The sequence below is a fragment of the Ambystoma mexicanum genome, chromosome 10 (assembly GCF_040938575.1).
Source record: "Ambystoma mexicanum isolate Mex_15411 chromosome 10, UKY_AmexF1_1, whole genome shotgun sequence".
In the NCBI taxonomy this organism is placed as follows: Eukaryota; Metazoa; Chordata; class Amphibia; order Caudata; family Ambystomatidae; genus Ambystoma; species Ambystoma mexicanum.
This window is the reverse complement of record NC_090932.1, coordinates 510,088,913-510,107,201: the sequence shown is the minus strand read 5'-3', so window position 1 is coordinate 510,107,201 and position 18,289 is coordinate 510,088,913. Positions and strand designations below refer to the sequence as shown.

The 18,289-nt window shown below is 49.8% G+C and overlaps 1 protein-coding gene across 1 annotated transcript in view; it reads right to left on the bottom strand.

Moving 5' to 3' along the window:
* Positions 1-17,895, bottom strand: part of AMOTL2 (angiomotin like 2) — a 28,946-nt gene extending 11,051 nt beyond the window's left edge. The window contains exons 1-9 of the mRNA XM_069618055.1: positions 17,666-17,895; positions 13,255-14,079; positions 9,774-10,008; positions 6,863-7,007; positions 6,007-6,099; positions 2,863-3,158; positions 1,415-1,707; positions 685-896; positions 30-191 (exon numbers count right to left, since the gene is read on the bottom strand). Of these exons, the coding sequence (XP_069474156.1) occupies positions 30-191; positions 685-896; positions 1,415-1,707; positions 2,863-3,158; positions 6,007-6,099; positions 6,863-7,007; positions 9,774-10,008; positions 13,255-13,961 (2,143 nt within the window). The 5' untranslated portion in view covers positions 13,962-14,079; positions 17,666-17,895. The remainder of the gene's footprint in view (positions 1-29; positions 192-684; positions 897-1,414; positions 1,708-2,862; positions 3,159-6,006; positions 6,100-6,862; positions 7,008-9,773; positions 10,009-13,254; positions 14,080-17,665) is intronic.
* Between the last annotated feature and the right edge of the window lie 394 nt (positions 17,896-18,289).

Genomic DNA, 18,289 nt, shown 5'->3' with positions numbered 1-18,289 from the left:
CCTAGATGCCTTTCTGAGGGAGTTCTTACCTAGTGAAGAGGCGGCACTTCCACTCAGCGGGAAATCCAGGCCTGTGGTAGCCGGCTCCGACGCTCGCTCCGTCTGCGTGCAACCGTCCTTGCTACCGTGCTTGGCATGCTCCGGTTGCCGCAATTCCGACATTGTTGCAATCTCGTCGCCTGTTTGTTTTTCTGTTGCAAGGAAAGACAGCGGTCAGTTGCAAGACAGTGGGGAGCAAAGCGAGATTAAATGCTAGGACTGGCTGAGCGGTGCAGACCTGACATGCGCTAGATTGAGATTTCCTCTAAGCCCATTGCTAATATTGCCCCGTCTCGTGCGTGGAGTTTACATTTGCAGATGGAGAACGAGCTCCCAGGTTATGGCTGAGCTATAGGACCTGGGCGGAATAGACCACGCCAGATAATGCAATGTGAGCGAGGATTGTTGCGTATGAGACCAGCGTTTGTGAATGGTGTGGATACATTGAAGCCTAGGATCCCCCAGATGTGGTAAAGGGAGAGGACACTGGCTTTCAATCCTGAACTGTTTGCTCGACCCCATGTCTTTGAATCTCGTCCCCCCTTCATAGACATTTAAAGTTCATTGCAGCGAAAGAGTGCCCTCTGCCCCCCGCCTGCCCTTAGCTCAATCCCAGGTCCTTGCTTATCCACTCTCGCCACTTACCAATGCTTCCTCGGGGGGCGGTGTCGGCGAGCCGCTCACTGTGGTGGGGGCTTGACCAGCTCTGCGTGCTCAGCGCCGCAAAGATGGAAGGCACAGACTTGGCTGGACGCAGCGGACCCTGCAGTGCTCGGCCGTTCTCCTTCTTCGTCCGCTGATGAAGGACTTTGATGACTGCGTCCTTCTCCAGGATCTGAGCGTGGAGAGTTTTGATCCTGCAAGGGGCAAAAAGGTACAGCAGGGATTAGGGTCAGGTGGGAAGTAATGGACATCAGGCCAGTGGTTTATTTTCATCCTAGTCTGTCTTCTACTGTGCCTTTGTTTACAGCAGGGGACTGCAGCCTGTAGCTCTATGGAGGTTTTGAACTAATACTTCCATGATCTCTCTTCATTGGTGTCGTCGACTAGTGCCGATGAGAGTTGTAGTCTAAAAGATCTGGAGAGCCAAAGGTTGCAGACACCTGATTTACACCAACAATTGGGTCCCTAGAAAAGGACCAGTATAACCCAGAACTCGTAAATGAAATGTTTTTATTTAATGACCCCTGCTAAAGAAATGACCTGATAATTAAATGGTTGCCTGAAGTTATGTTGGCCAAGGATGACCAACTCAAGAGCATGGAGCAGCTATCCTAATCGCTGTGAAGTTTACACACATACACCAATGTGTATTATATTGTCAAGGGCTTTTTAGGTCAAACACACACACACACACACACACACACATACATACCTGTTCTCCATCTCCTGATGCCTGTGGTTTGCCATCACAAGGTCCTCATTGAAGCTACTGTTGGGTGAGTTGCGCGGCGAGTGGTTGATTATGGTGGTGTCGCGTTGTGCGGCCGCTGTGGCAGCAGCGTCCATAGCAAACTGCCTCATGGTGCACTCCTCCAGGTACTTCTGCTCCCACTTGGTCATGTCGGCCTCCAGGGCCAGGATGCGCTCCTCCTTCTCCCGTAGCTGTGCAGAGAGCACAGATGCATTGAGCTCCGGGCACGTGCCACTCTGCGCCACGTTCTGCCTCTGCATGGACAAACCAAGCTGGTGTGAATGACAATACATGCTAAAGCACTCTTTTTGCTTCTTTTGAAGAATTATAAGACTATAACCCTATCTTGAAAGGGAACATGGTGACCTTAAAATGATATTTTAACTAGCAAATAAATCTCCTTGCAAGAGTCAAATCCAGTGATGGGCATTCTATCTGAAAGGTGGAGACTCTGGCAGAGGAAACCCTTGAAAGGAAAAAAGTCTTTCCTATGAGCATAGTCAATTGAGATGATGTCCCTACCCCGAGGGCAGATCCACTGGTCATCCCTATGGAGTTACCCATGGAAAAGGAGTCGCTCCCTTCAGGAAGAAACCTCTTGCGAGGAGGTCTATGTGCAAGATGAAGGCTCTTTTCCTCAGGCAGACAGCCTCCTACGGTGGAGTTCTCGGCTAGGACACTCCTTTCCTATCGGCATAAATCCTAGACAAAATCTCTTTCTAAAGAGCAAAACATTTGAAGAATTGGCCTTCCGCTTACATTTCATAGGTTAAATGTTTTGCTGCAATGTCTCTTTCCATATATATTAAAGTGTTTTGAGATGTACTCTCCTTTGGGAGGAGTGCTGCTGAGAAGAGATCTTCGGGGAGGTGTTTCTTGATTTGGGCACAGCCCATAGAGGAGTGGTCTTTAAACTGTGGAACTGGCCACTCGGGGCCCGTAGAGTGTTCAGGGGAGACACAAGGTTGTTTCTAAGACGAGAATAATAACTGCTTTTTTTTTTTAAAATAGAAAATCTAACCATTTGACTCTTTTGGGGGACCCATCAAAAGTGTTTTTTCTCAAGGGGTAGTTAGCATAAAACATTTTGAAACCACTGCCGTAAGGGAAGAAGTTCTTGGTGGAGGTGGTTGTATCCCAGGTTGTAAAACCAAGGAGAGTGAAACAATTATAGACCAACCATGCTCATGACATGCTTGAGCAGTTAAGCATAGTCAGATAATACCCAGCCCAATTATCTCCAGGCACTAGATGACCACTGAAAGGTGAAAACACCTATCCTTGACATGACTGACATTTGTAAGTATTACCAAGGGATAACAGAATCTTAAACTTTGAAGTAAACTCTTAAGTGCTCCCGGTATCCCCCCCACCACTTGCTTACGAGCATGTTTTTCACAATGCCTTACCTGCTGAGATCGTATGATTTTCAGCTCCTGCTCTAGGCGGATGCGCAGCCGCGTCTCCAGTTGCTCCCGTTTCTCGCAAGCGGCCTGTAGTTGGCTCAATGCCTGCTGCAGCCTCTCCACCTTCTCCACATAGGCTCGTTTCTTCCGTAGCTCATCCTCCATCTTGACCGCCCGAGTCTGGGCATTGCTCAAGGCCTGCTCCAGAAGTTCTGCCCGCCGGCGCTGGTCTTCACTGGCACGCCGCAGAAGGGACACTTCCCGCTCCAGCTTCTCACGCTCTTGTTGCTCCTCGTGGTCTAAAAAGATAAAATGTGAAATGCCATTGAGCCTGATATCTTATGGTGTGAGATCAAGTGGTGAAACGGACAGAAAATACACATAATCAAAAAGAAGGGATTCTCACGCTGGAGTACAAGGCCTAAATCTCTTGCTCTCGAAGTATAGCATGGCAGGACAACAAAAAAACCCTAAAACAAACACTGTGCCTGCACGTGACGCAGGGTGGGGAACATATTCAGTGCTAGGAAGGCATCCGTTTCAGGATGCAGATCCTGGACTGGCTGGCTCCAGCTCAGCCTCTCCGCATTCCCTCTGTTGGCACAGATCCATCGGCCTGCCCCAGCCTGAAGACAAGGAAGGGGAGCGGCGACATTAGCGCAGCAGAAGGGCGTCATGGACACAGCCTTCAACGATTTGGAGCACAGTATGCAGTGCAATATGACGTCTGAAAGCAAGCAGGGGTCACATAGGAAATAGGGGGGTGGGGGGGTCAGGAAAAGATGGCGGCAACGGTGGAGGGGAACATGGGAAGGTACCAGCAGCGAAGCGTCAGGAGTGTGCAGACAAAGTTGTGGGGCAAGTTAAAATGTGATACAGAGGGTTGACAAGAGATGATAGCGGTGTTGGGGCACGCGCATGTTGGGGCACGTGCATGGCGATGTGGGAGAGGAGGGTGCCTTTGGGAACATCCGCTAAGAAAATGTACAGCACTTGCTGCCTATTCAGCTCTCACCCGGAACCTCAACACACATAGGATGGACCCCGAATTTAATGAGACCCCAGAGATGCCCCCCCCCCTTGCTGAATAACAGCGTTAATTATAATACTCTGATTACCAAAAGGAACCAGCAGCTGAAGAAGCGTTTTATGATTGAATGTCTTTTCTCTGGAAACACGAGGCATTTGTTTCATAACTCGATCCCAAAGCAAAGTACGATGGGGGTCATTCTAAGTTTGGGGGTATGCCGCCGGTAATTCCAGCGGGATACCACCCAACGGTGTTAGCGTTTCCGCCGCCTGATATCCCGGTATTACAAGTGACGGAAATACCAGTAATATAATCACTCCATGAGGGGAATAGAGTTATCTCCAGCTGCCGGCTAAGTCATGTAACCCCCAACAGCAAACTACCACTACCGGCACTTTCCCCCAGAGCCACAGAGTTATAATGAGGCTCAATGTTCGAGACGTGGGGGGCCTACAGGAGGGAACAGCAAAGACGGAGCTGGAAACGAAGTGGCGGTTACTGTGCTGCAGCAGGAAAAGACTTGGGGTTTTCTGCAGTTCATTTAATGCGTATATATTTAGCAACGACAATGTGAGAACCCGTTATGAGGGTTGCCAAACTGAGTAGAAGGCTGTCCACTACACCATTTCCCAAAATGTCAATTTTAAACACAGGTACAGCATTTCTCCTCGTTGACAGAAACTTCAAAAGGCCAAGCAGGCGAAGTGAGGAGGTTCTGTTCCGCACCCCATACAATGTCATTTAAACAGGCAGATGGTGAAATCAAGGGTTCAAAGGAGGGCATGAGGGCGACTCTTTCCAATATTATCGGCCATTTAACCACTGGGGCACCATGTCCGAAAGTCTCCCCACTTGGCTGTAGTGTAGGCCTGTCCCCATAAGTTGTAAATGAGTCTTGTAAACAGCGCCACGTCTATTCGGAGTACGTCAGGATTGCGCACTACTTTCTACCCGCTCCTATACACCCCTGGGTAGCAGGCAGTGGGGGCTTGCGAGCGGGCGGGGATGGGGGCCTGGGAGCAAGCAGGGAGGCCGCATGGCAGGAGGCTCCCCTGGGCGCAGGGCCTGCCTGCCAGAGGCACAGCGCAAAGACGCGACGGGAGGAGAGAGGTCAGATTCTAGGAAGGGCGGGAACAGCGCCTGGAATGCGAGGAATTCAGGTCACGCTGAGCTCTGGCTGATTAATGGCCGCCACGGTGCCAAAGCGCGGCTCAGAGCTCCCAGGGGACAGAAAGGCATTTCTAAGAGTGGGAGGGAGGGGTACTCAAAGGGGTCTGTCCATACCCCCTCACATCCACACCACATTGTTCCAATCTGAGGGGCCCTGGGAAGTAGCTATTGTACGGTCCCATCTGTTTTGCGGAGAAACAAACTCCTTTACCGCACATAGCTCTGCCAGTGCACTTCAATCCCGACATCAAGTTCCCCATTATTCCAGAATTACAACCCCCACACGCATGTCTGCCAGTCCATTTCAATTATAACCTGAGTACCTCTGCTCTCTTATTATTTATTATGGCCGCCATCTTCCTTGCCATGACAAATATGGCACCCCCAGGATCTTGCTAATGCACCTCAATTCAAAGTGCTATTCCGGTGCTGTCACACTGATCTACTAATTTACCGAAATGCAGAACAGAAAGACATTCCACAGCTGTATCAAGTCACCTCATTTAGTTATGTCCTTTCAGTAATGACACAGCTCTGCCAGTGTCACTCAATGCCTCCCTTGCAGAGCACTCCGCTTCACTAGTGCTGGGATCAAGACACAGCTGTGCCAAGAAACCCCAATCCACAGGACTGTTTCAATAGTGGCAACTAGCTCGGCCAGTGTTCTACAAGCCAGGTCTGAAACATCCCATGCTATTCCTTTGCAGAGATCCTTGTACCACTTGCTCTTCCAGTGCACCTCAATCCTACTGAGGTAACCCCTTTCGCCTCTAGTCTGGTGCCTTCCAAACATGAGTGCTACAATACGAGTCCTATCACTCTACCATTCTATAGGGTCGCCAACAAGCACAGGTAGACCTGGGCAAGTACAAGGTGCACATATATGGTACCATCTACACATAGGAGCGAGTTTGGAAACATGGAGAAAGACAAAAAATTGAACTCACGTTGTGCAAGGAGCTTCGCCATCGTCCCCTGGCTGTCATCTCGCCGTTCCAAGGTTTTAACTGCTAAATGTTTGCTGGCGGTCTCTAAACGCTCTGTTCAGAAGCAAAGAAAGAGCAACATGAATACTTAGGAAGCAAGACAGAAGCAGAGACTTGCTAATGGTGATGGCACAAGAGCCTGGCTGTCAACCAAACAGCCAACACTACAATCATTGTAAAAGCCTATACAAAATACCACTATCAAGCCCTCCCCCGACATGGAGGCAGAGAGAACCACAGTGAAATCTGGAGTCTTGCTCTTTCCAGTGTTCCTGATCTATCAAAGCTTGCCACCTATCATTTATTGTTTCAATTGTGCCCTGTGTGGTGTGTGCATGCACAAGCCTGGGGCCAAAGGTTGCTGTGCCTAGAGTCTCAAGCTACATCTGCCCGGTGATGACCAGTGAAGCTGCAACACGTTTGGGGTTGCTGTTGGTCCTCTGCAGAAGGGAAGTGACCTTGCAGTTTGGACTGGACAGTCCCTTTTGAGGTTTGGCCCAAGAAGGATTTTCATATGGTTTCCCCCTTGTGTAACGACACGAGTGTGCTGAGGGACAATGGAGCTGAAATGACGCATAGTAACTGACAACACCTTGCATGTAATCAAACCCGTCCATTACTTTTTGTTTGTAACGATTTACGCGATCACCCCTTCTTCTGAAAGGCTGAGACAAAGTGAGTCACACGTCAGGCATGCTTGGTGGTAAATCTTCAGACTTATCAATAGGCTACCCCAAATCTACACATCACCAATCTCATGCCCCAGTTCCTCACCATCCCACCCTCGCCCCCGTTCTCATATCACCACCCATCCTACCTCGCAGGTCCATGTTCACGTCCTTCAGCCTCAGCATCTCGCTCTCAAGCTTGTCGCGCATGGTCTTCTCCAGCATCTCCCGCTTGCATGAGGCCTTCATCAGGCTCCCATAGTCCTCGGAGATGCGTTCGATCTCCGTCTCCAGCTGAAATCAAACCAAAAATACAAACCAAGCTTAGCATCGTGGTATACAAGGGATCTTCGGTGCAATGCAGCCAAAAGGGATATGCTTAGGGTTGGGCATGGTGACGGGACCTACCCTCTATTCTAGTAAATGACAGCCCAACATGCCTATACTAGGAATATCACATAGTGCTCAACTCGCAAAGTGGTTGGCTAGGTGGGTCTGTCACTATGAACCAAAATCCAATTTAAGAAACACTTTTCACTGCACATGAAGGTCGCCTACTGTGCAGGGGTGGGAAACCAAACCTGATGCAAGGACATGAAATATCATTACACATCCTCCTAAAATTGGCTCTGTTTTAGCCTCACACCCAGCTCTCGGGCGCGTCTCAAAGCCCGGGGGTTATTCTTAGTTTGCTGACCCTCTAACTTAGATTTCACTGTTAAGATTACAGGACTGTTAACCAAATCGCATCATGGCTCAAGAAGTAGGTCAACGGAAAGAGTTCAATTCTAGACGGCACTAGCCACCCTTAAGCAGGAAGACTGGTCTATGTTCGTCATAGGGGCTACAAAACATTACTGTGTCAGCAGGGTTATCAAGATACTATTGATATAATATTGCACTTCAATAGCGTATCCCAGATTCCAGGGCGCTCGATAAGGGACGTTTAACTCGTGCAGGAATCACACTCCTAGTTCACCAAAGCACATACTGGCGAGTAAGCCCACATTGAGTTTCGAAGAAAAGGATTGGCTTATGCAGAAAGACTGGTCAGGGGGATAGGCAAGCCTGCCACCATGTGGATGCCCCAACTTTACGCTTCCGCCTCTTCTTTAGTCACCCTGACTGACATGAATGGCAGCGGTGTTGATGACGTTTTGGGAAAGTATGAAGATCGAAAGTCTGGAATTCTAAGACGATGGGCCCATAGCGCTCGCTCTTTTGGCCTAAAGCACGTGCGAGTTGCTTTTTCGTCTCCCCAATCCTGAACCATTTTCCACCCTCTGTCTTTACCCTTGCTTCGTTCTCTGTTCTCTATTCTGCCAACTTTCCTCCCCACCTCCCTCCCGCTTCCCATTTTCACTATTTTTTTATCAAATCAGTTTCTTCCTCCCTTTTCGTCTCCCCACCCACCATTTCCTCCCCGACCCGCTATCCAATTCCTCTATTACTTGTCCTCCTATTTCATCTTTCTTTTTTTGTAGCCCTTTTGTCTGGCTGCCCTCCTTCCACTACCTATGAAGACCAACCAGCGCCCGCCTTCCTCTCAGCCAGTCACCCACAGAGATGTCCCCAAACCAGCACCTGCTGAAAGGGAAGCAGGTTTTGCAGCCTCAGTCCAGGGCCTGCACACCCGTTGTCAATCTGTTGCACAATGGTCCTTCAGTGGGCGCCTGGGCGCGGGACCAACAGCCGGGGTGACTGCTGGCACGCTGGTGAAAGGGGCTCTGTGTGCGTGGGCCCACATGTGCCGCCGGGTCGGGGGCTCTGGCATTGTCCCGCAGCATGCCTTCTTGACTAGCAGCTGTTTTGGCGCGTGCAGGGGGTGCTGTATATATGTGGCGGGGATGCTGGACACAATGGATGAGGAGGCCCCGCCAGCTCTCCCCCACCACCTGCTGCTGCTCCGTCTATGGCTCATTTGTGTTGCCTTACACCGTCTTCTCCAAAATAAAACCCCCAAACAATCCCTGCATTCTGAGAGGTGGAGGGAGGAATTTGCCGAGTGCTGTAAAACAGTATATCAACAGAATCTGCTGCTCTTTTTTGGTTTTTCAGAAGTGTGGGGGGTGGGCAGGAGCCTGAACGCATGGCAGAAACGCGACACAGACCATTTACAAAATCGCATTTGTAAGAGATAATATATCCCCCCGCCGTCTGGTGTGCCCGCCCTTCTATGAGACCAAGTGCAAAAACACAAATTCCCAGCTTCACAGAACGTAGTCCTAACCTGTGGCTATTTAAACACACACCCAGCTCAGTCAACGGAATGTACAGCAATCATGTTGTACAAGCTCCTCTGAGAGGTCAGTACCCACCAGAACCCACACAGCCCTGTCCATATTACTCAAGCTTGACAGGAAGGCGCCAATGATTCAATGTAACTCATTGCCAACCTACAGCACCCTCTTCTATACCAGTAAAGGGATTCCCACATAGGCTCTTCTACTAAACCCCAATCCTGACATGCAGGACCCTGTATTAAAGTACGGGGAAGTACCTAAACTTCGATGAAGTGTCGAGCTGTCCCATGCCGTGGTATATTCAAAAGGATAGGACATCAACGATGGGGATGACACAAGTCTTGTCTATAAGGGGGTATAATGGCCAACAACGACGGGGATGACACAAGTCTAGTCTAAAGGGGGTATAAAGGCCAACAAAGAAGGGGATGACACAAGTCTAGTCTATAAGGGGGTATAATGGCCAACAACAATGGAGCTGACACAAGTCTAGTCTATAAGGGGGTATAATGGCCAACAATGGGGATAACACAAGCCTAGTCTAAAAGGAGGTATAATGGGCAACAAGGCGGAGGAAGAAACAAATGCAGCAAATGGGAATGGCAAAGACACAAATCTAAACTAGAGGGTGGCATTGGTGAAGCACAGTCCTCAAGAGATGACCGCCACATATGTAAATAACTTCCATTTAGTTTCACTACATTAGAATGTAACCTGAAAACAAGGAGGGGATTTCACGCTTGAGGACCAGACTTCTATACCCCGTGTCTAAACGGTGAGAACACTACATGGACCTAGAGCCGCGTCATCTTCGTACCTTCTGGATGCGGGTGGCCTTCTTGCTGTACGTCTCTACCTCACGTCGCAGCTTCTCGTTCTCCCTTAGCAGGACGTCCATTTGGGCAATGTGGCTGTTGGCAGTGGCGGCCTGTGCGGTCATCAGGGCTTCCATGCTTGTTTGCGTCTGGGAGTCCCGGGGACTGTAGCGCAGGTCGGGGGACTGCGGCTGCTGCGGCTGCTGCTGCATAAATGGCATTTGGGAATGTACTACCCTGTGGGAAAAACATCAGAAAAGACATTTCAAGATGTGCAGCCAGGTGAACGCATGCCTCCTCCTACCCCAGCATAAAATCCTGCATTACAAGTCGTGCCAGGGCGGCTTGGTTTGCACGGATCCTGTAATACAGACATTCCCATTTCTTGTAAATGAGTTCTTCACTGATCAATTGGAGATGGCAATGTCAATCTTCTCAATCTGCAACCCCCACATATTGCACAAAATAAATGCAGCAAAAATAGAAAAAGATTTGCAGTAATGGGGCTACCCATGCTAGATTTACAAGTAAAGAAAATATGTTAATTACGTTTTCATTGGCGTCTTTTCTCCACTTTGTCCACACTAGATCAAGCCATCACACCTCGAAAATGTTGTCATGGCAGGAATTCTAAGCTTTTGGGGAAATTATATTTTGTATTTGGATTAAAGCGCTCTATAAATTTAATAAATACAAAGCGCTTAGAAATTGATTGTTGGCACCATTATGGAACCCAAAGAGATGGACTGGTCTGCTTTATATATTCCAGAAAAGAAAACGTGACTGTTTCTTTGCGGGGGTGACTGTTGTGGCCCACTGAGCTGAGTGGTCAAAGGTCGAATAACATTGCACCCACCAAACGCATCGACACACCCACTGGATTGCTACTAGTTGGCAAGGTTCCCTCATCATGGCTGTTCTTGGCGCTCCAAAGGCAGGCCTGTTCCAAGGGATTCCTGCCCAGACTCACCAAAGCTAGTTTGTCTACTCCCAAGATAAACCTGAGGCAGACGTGCATCTCTGCTCTGACAGTTGCCACGTCTCAACCTTACTTTAGCAACGCCAGGGGTCCTGCAACGAGACTTATCGCAAAGTACGTCGACTCCCTGAATATTCAACATACCCCCGACTGCATAAGTTCGCTATTTTTGGCAGATGTAACTAAATGAACTCTGGGCTATTCTCTCTCTGGCGACAGTTCGGAACTCATGGAATCCAAGATGGCTGCCGCCGCCAGGACTACGAAGGCATTTCCTACCGACCTCGCCTGTCTGTGCAAGTGGGTCTAAATGCAGATCCTGGAATTCTTCTGCAATATCGTGGCCCGCAACTTTAAATACATAAGAAGTGCTCTTTTGTTCCCGTGGTAACATGGGCACTTCCTGCCAGATATTATCATTTCCTGTGATTATCCTGTAGGCCAAAGGAAAGTTTGGGCCTCCCCCGGATTGCGCTAGTCACTTTCTGTGTGCATAGCACAGCTACTGGGAAGAACCAGCAAGACCCCAGGTTGCTGGGAACTGGTGGGTGTGGGGAGGCGTGTGAAAATGTCAGACACTCTGTGTCCATTCAAACCGCTTGTCCACTGCTATGCACCTCATTCAATCGACCTAGCACAGGTGGTTGGGTCACTCCTCAAAACAGCATAATATTACCACTGTAAGTGCACTGCTTAATGAGCAGTCAGCCAGACCATAAATCCAGTTTTTATATCAACAAAAAAGGCATCCTATCTGATAAAGACGATCAGTTTACTTTGTTTAAAAACATTTTTGGGTGCTGGTTTCAAGGCCACATTCCCACCCTTCCTCTGCCCAAGGGCAGGCTCGGCCTAGCCTACAGGGCAATGCCAAAGGACCGACTGGACAAGCCTGTGTAGGGCAGATTTGTGGCCAGGTGGTGACTGGTCGATATGCTAAAAAATGCACCACCATTTGCTGCAATGTTTGCCAATGTACGGGAGGAAACGTCACAGTTTGGAACACCCAAATGTGGGATATTTTTTCTGGTGCCTGGCAGATTTGTTCATCCCAGTGTGACCCCGTCTAGACAGGAGGAGGGAACCTGTGTGGTCTTTAAAGGCGGCAAACAAATAAATGCATTGAGTAACCCCGAGGCTTGCCATACTGAGGGATTGGGAAACAGGTACTCAGGCAACACTCTAAGTTACCTCACATATCCCTGGCCTGAACACTGCATGTCCCATGAAGCAAGTGGGTGCCCTTGCATACCAGCAGGACTAGGACTACCAGCCCCCCTCTGCAGCACGACAGTGAGTGCCAGCACTCCCCCCCCCCCCTTAGACTGCAGGAACTGTGAGGCAGGGAGTGGCACGCGTCCCTCTGGGACTGTGGGTACTACGAGCCGAGTACCGCCACTCGTCTGCATGACTGATTGTGCCCAATTGAAAAGTCTGCAGCTCCCCTCAATATGTACTCATTGAGATGATCATCAGGATTCGATTATAGGGATTCCCCACTTAATTATACAGAATGCATCGTCTTCAGAAGGATGAAGGGCTGAGTCGGCCATGCTGTGGTATTCGGAATTGCAGACTGCAGGCTGAGCTTATTTCTGAGGCAAACTCTGGAGGGGTGAGCTATCAGGATGCGCTTGTCCCTACATGAAGACGTGACCTGGAAAGCTGAAGCATCCGCACTGCAGAGATGTGGCAACAAGTCCACTTTTCCCAGGTGCCCTCCCTGCCCTACCCATCCCAGGACTTTCACTCTCCCACATTCCTTGGGGAAAGAAGCCTGCTCGACTGGCATGGGCGAGGCCCATGGAGAAGGTCCCATCCATAGAGGGAATAGACACAGTGGTGCCTGGACAAGCCCGATGGGTGCTACCGGTGCACCACCCACTCGTTCCGCTCATACGCGCCAATCCCGTTTTTGGGGAGCCGTCCGACAGGTCTTGTTGGGTGGCTCCCACTTCACGGTGCATGTGACGATGGTTTTCGAGCTGCTGCTTGCTCGTGGGAGGACTATTTTGCTGGGGCGCTTAATAGCAGGTGCCGTGGGAATGCAGCACACCTTGGCCTGTAGCTGGGAAGAAAAGGCAAGTCCCATATCACCACAGTCTGCATGGACTCGGGGAACCTCGTTTGACGTCTAAAGAACTGGCTGCACTGCATGCTCAAAGTCATCAAATCCCACCAACACCCACCCACATCTGGTGTGCTGTGGCAGTGCAGAAGGTAGCAGGGAGTAAGGGCTACTAATCAGGAGATGGAGAAGAGGCAACTCTGAGGAATCGAGTCATGAGCCACAAGGAGCCTCTGTCTAGTGGTAGGGGTGAACTGGCTATGGGATCAGGAACTCTGTGGTGCGAGAACCTCACGTGATCTGGGAAGACAAACTTGTGCCTGTGCGCCCCGTGCACACTAGATGGTTATTGGGTTTGAGCTACTTCTGCAGCTACTAAGCACTTTACACAAAACATGACTGAGTCGCAAAAGAAGAGCCAGCAGGTGCAATTTACCTGACTTCATGGTGCTGGTAGTGGGTCGCATCCCTGGAGTGTGGTCTCGGCTCTGCCTGGTACCTGCCACAGTGCTCCTGAGACTGGAGGTAGGTTGGATAATCTGGCAGGGGTCCATGCCCCATCTCGGCATGTGACCCCTTCGTGGTGGGGGGTTGCTGCTGCTGCTGGTGGTGGTGGTGGTGCCTGGGCAGCTGAGGGTAGCTGTGTGAAGAGCTAAGCAAACTCTGGCTCTTGGCACCGGCCCGCTCCAGGGACAGCTGCATGAGGCGCTCACTCAGGGACCTCACGTGCCCATGCTTTAGCTCCTTCAGGGCCTCCTCCTGGGCAGAACTGACAGTCGGCCCCCGCTGTAAGGCATAGTACTGGGATTGGGCCTTGGCCTCTTCATAGGTGGGGAGCTCCTCCCCCTTGTGTTGCGACTGGTACATCCGGTACATGGGATTCTCATTGTAGAAGTGGTCGCAGTGGTATTCCTGCCCTTGGGGCTCCTGGCGGGTGCTCTGCGGCACTAGCTGGCACTCCTCCTGGTTCAGGTTCTCTAGAGATGAGGGGGGGCTCCCAGAACTTACACCCCCACCACCCCGCAGGGCCTGCTGTTGGATGGCCAGCAGTGTGCGGTTCTCCGTCAGGTTGCCATACCGCAGCTGCTCCTGGATCAGCCGGTGCAGGACGGTGGTGGACGAATCCTCTGCTGTCCTCATCATGGAATGTGATGCAGGGCCCACAAATAAGGCGGTGGTAAAAACAAAAAAAAAATCAACAAAATAACCCTCTGAAAACTAAATCCTGAGGTTCCAAAAACCAGCGACACCACAGGAACACCTGGAGGGAAAAGATATGGAAAATGTCAATGCATGGCCCTGAAGAAGCACTACACAATCAGAAAACTGCACAATCAGAAAACTGCACAAGCTATCGAGATGGAGCAGTTATTCCAATGTTCAGATTAATTTTAAGTATAAACTAAGGAATAAAACATGTGTATGGAATTCTCATAGTACAAGTGTGGCACTCTTTTCTAAAGGGCAGTCTTGCCTATGACATCTAGAAATGTAACCGCATTATTACACTGGTAGCCTGTTCTATATAAAGTCAAGGCAGGCCAGGCCCAGCTTACCACGCATGCGCAAAGTCCAACGGTAGAGCTGTTCCAGTGCAGAGTCCTCAGCCGCGAGCGGTGACATCTCCCTGGGAGCACGTGTTTTTGTTGTAGGCATATGAATTCTCAGCGTGTTTGAAACATGTCCTTCGACCTTCTACCAGTTGCTTAATACACTTGTCTCTCCCCTCAAAGCTACCAATACGGTTCTGCTACACACGCGGGGACAAGGTGGCACACAGCTCTTAAGAAGACTCAAAAATGGGGGTTGGGGGGGATCTTCCATATGCTATTCACCACACATGAGCAAGATCTCATATGCTCCCATAGCTATGTACATACATAGGTCGCCTCGGCGCTCTCTACGCAGCTCACAGAGCGGCCATTCTCCTATGGGGAGAGAGACATTGCACGTGAGAGGCCTCCCGGGTCACGCTCTCCAAAAGCCCATATGCAGATACAAACAAGTAGAATTATAAGCATTCATTTATTCATAAAGATGCTTTGTCGTTTACATAAAACCTTAAGCGTATTATACAAATAGCGCATACGACGCACTTAAACACCAAGAAGGCACTGAAGCGATTTATTGGATGGTTTTGGGCTGGCGTCTATGTCGAACAAGCAAAGTAATTCAAGAAACGCGACATTTTGTCTTTCAAGTGAACGCACGAAATACCTCACCTGGTTATGAGCCCAATAAAAACCACAAGTTAAGCTGCACCACGACGCAGCTGCCACTCAACACTCCAAACATGTTCACACCCTAGCTCAGTGTTTACCTGACACACTCACGCACACTATCCCTCGCACACAGCATTTCTCTGTTTTCACATCAAATAGCTGCTGCTTTTCTGTCTCGCCTTGCCTGGCCTGCTCCTTTGTGCGGCGAATGCCTCTGCCCTGACATCATGGCGGAGGCATTCAGGCAGTTCACATTCCTGCTGGAGGGGTGGAATGGTAATCTGTAGGCCTCTCCTCGTGGCCTGAAAGCGCTACCCACCACCAGATGGGGCAGACATCTGGAGATTTCCTTACGGGCCGGCGGTCAGACATACCAAAGGAACGGGACGGCACATCCAACCATTGACTGGCATGCGAGATTGGCCTTTCCCCATCCTTACCGCCATGTCTGAGGCACCGGCCTGTGAGAAATACTTGACATTTCCCCCGGCAGCCCACCAATCAGACAGAGCGCGCCTTCCCTGGAACCGTTCCCAGCCTGGCCCGCCCTCTGCGAGTGTAACCTCTGAGAAGGGCCATTGCAAACCCGTGACGCAGGCAAACCGGTCTCTCTTGAAGTGTGTATAAGAGGGAAAGTATGCCAGGCAGCCCGAAAAGGTGAATAATTTCCACCCCGGTGAAAAGCATGCAGTCAGTGTGAGTGAGATATACACCAGACATGTGTATCTGGCACAAAGTGTACACCTCATTTTGACAGATAAGTGGCGAGGTCAAAGAGGAGTGAGGTGTTTGCTCGGGGGCGCTCGATGCCGTTAATTGGAGGCTACCTAGCAACGGCACTCCAGCCTTCTGGCCACATCCTCGCGATAGTCATGTGAACATGTCGTGGGCCATGGCTGGTGCATGGGGTAATTAAGGTGTGCGCTTCTTGTGGTACTGAGACATTATAGCTCATGGTCTATATATTTTATTATGTAACTGGCCTCATTATAGCGCTCTAAGATTTCGGCATCCAAGCACTTGACACTCACAAAGAGCGACCATGTGTATCAAGTGAGGGCTGCGTGCTCCGCTTGTTTCGGAGGCACACTACCAGACACCAGATCCTCACAGGTAACCCTTTCGCCACACGTTATCCAGAACCCCTGTTTTATATGCCCAATTTTTCCAGGAGAAGTTCCATGTGGTCGTGTGGTGTGTTCGCCAGGAGGATGACGACCATGGCCCAGGTCTAACATTCGTATCATGTTTGTATTATGTAAACAGCCCGACACAAACTCTGAGCTATAAAATAGCCAGGGAACTGAATCGGGACTACATACGAAATGGAAACAGGACAGTATGCCAAGCACTGGACTGAAAATTGTGGGTGAAAGTGGCAGCGCCATAAGGGTATAATCATGGAAGCAGTGGTGGACTGGCCTACAGGGAACTCGGATGTCAAGTGGCCCCTGAACTATGGGCCTCTGTGTGGATACCTTGATTTCTGCTCTTCCTAATCTCTCACTCGTGCACCCTGCCTCCTTCCTCCCGTCCATCCTTAGGCATAACTTTAATTTTAAGTAAAGAATTAGGTATAGTACTTCCGGCATGGTATGCCTCACTCTTAAATGTTATGTCCGTTTTTGCGATCTTGGATAACGTTGTAATCTACAAATGCGCTTTTCCCCCCCTAATGTCATTGTGGTTTAACCCGCCAAAACCTAGTGCCTGATCCCACGGTGTAATATGGGGCCACTTTGAAAAGCATGTGCAAGGCCACTTTTGGTTTAGTTATGCCTTTGCAAAGCGGCCTAATCCCCAAAGGCAAACGGGCGCTCGAGACAAATACAAAAACTAGGAACCAGAGCACAGAAATAAAACTAAACAATAAAAAGAGAACCACAAATAACAGATGAGCCAGAATAAAAACGTCAACAGTCTATCCCCGAAAGTATGGGGACTTGGAAGCAAGATAACTAAATTAAATGACTTGCCAGTAGTTCCTTTTCAAATCCGCCTTGCTCGAATGACTTATAGCGAAAGAAAATGTGAATGGGGTAATAGTACAATGCCAGAAGCACAATAGAACAACGATGACCACTTTCTGCATTGCACTTAACACGGCTACACCGGCTTCTATTTATTTCCAAAGTTGTCATATAAAGGAATTCATACAGTATTGCCCAGTATACACAATGGATCATGCGCGGTACCCAAGAGTAGAACGCAAGTATAGCCACGTACAGGCCTGGACAGTTACAGACGGAGATGCCCGCTCCGTACCAATAACCCAAAACAATGTTACGCCATACAGTGCCGTAACGCCACTCGCGGTGTAAGCGCTATATCAATTCCAAACGAATCCGTGAAATACAGAAAAACGTGCACAGACAGCTTGTCATGTATCAACCGTGGTAGTGCCACTGAACAAATTAGGCCGCGTAAAAAGCACATTGATACATTTTCACTGTATCCACATTGCGCCCACGAAATTTTCAACTATGGGAAAAAAAAAATACAGCTTTTTTACACCATCGCGCGGTTTTGCCCATAAGGAAATGCATATGCTTCAATTTTATTTCAGTGCGATTATAGCGCGCACGCTGCATACACAATCCAGTACACAATATAACATATACTCACCGAACCATAGCAGGCTGCGTGAAAGAAGGCTATCCCGCCGCTCTGTGGGCAAATCCTGTTACGTCCCGTCCTTCGCCCAGTTCTGCTCCAGTGGGTGAAAGGCAGTGCAGTGGCTATTGTCGAGGTCCTGCCTCCCTGCCGCCTGACACAGCTCTGAGCTCCCTGCAGAGGCAGAACGGCTTGTTCAAGGGCTCAGCTATGCCTGGAATGTGAGAGTTTCAGGCTCCCCCTGGCATCAAAGCCTAACCACAAATAACCTCCCTGCATCCCGCCCCCTTGGGCTCCTCCCACAGCCGGCTGCAGAGCCGCCACGAGCCAGCAGGGGGAGCTCGAAGGAGCTTGGTACAGCATTGAACATGCGTAGCAGCCGAGCTCGAGGCAGGCGCGCGCTTCTCGGCGAAGACCTACTTTATGCAGCACGCATGCCACGCAGGGGACGCAAACAGAACCCTAACACGGTCCCGCTAACTACCCTTACACCTCTAGCCTCAGAATGGTATTGTTTTATTTTGTCTCTTCCTGTAGCAGCGGCCATCACAAATTCTGATTTGAATGAGTCGCTTTTGTTTCTTATGTACTTAACCGCATAAAAACCCATCCGTCTCCCGCGTTCCTCTTTCCTTA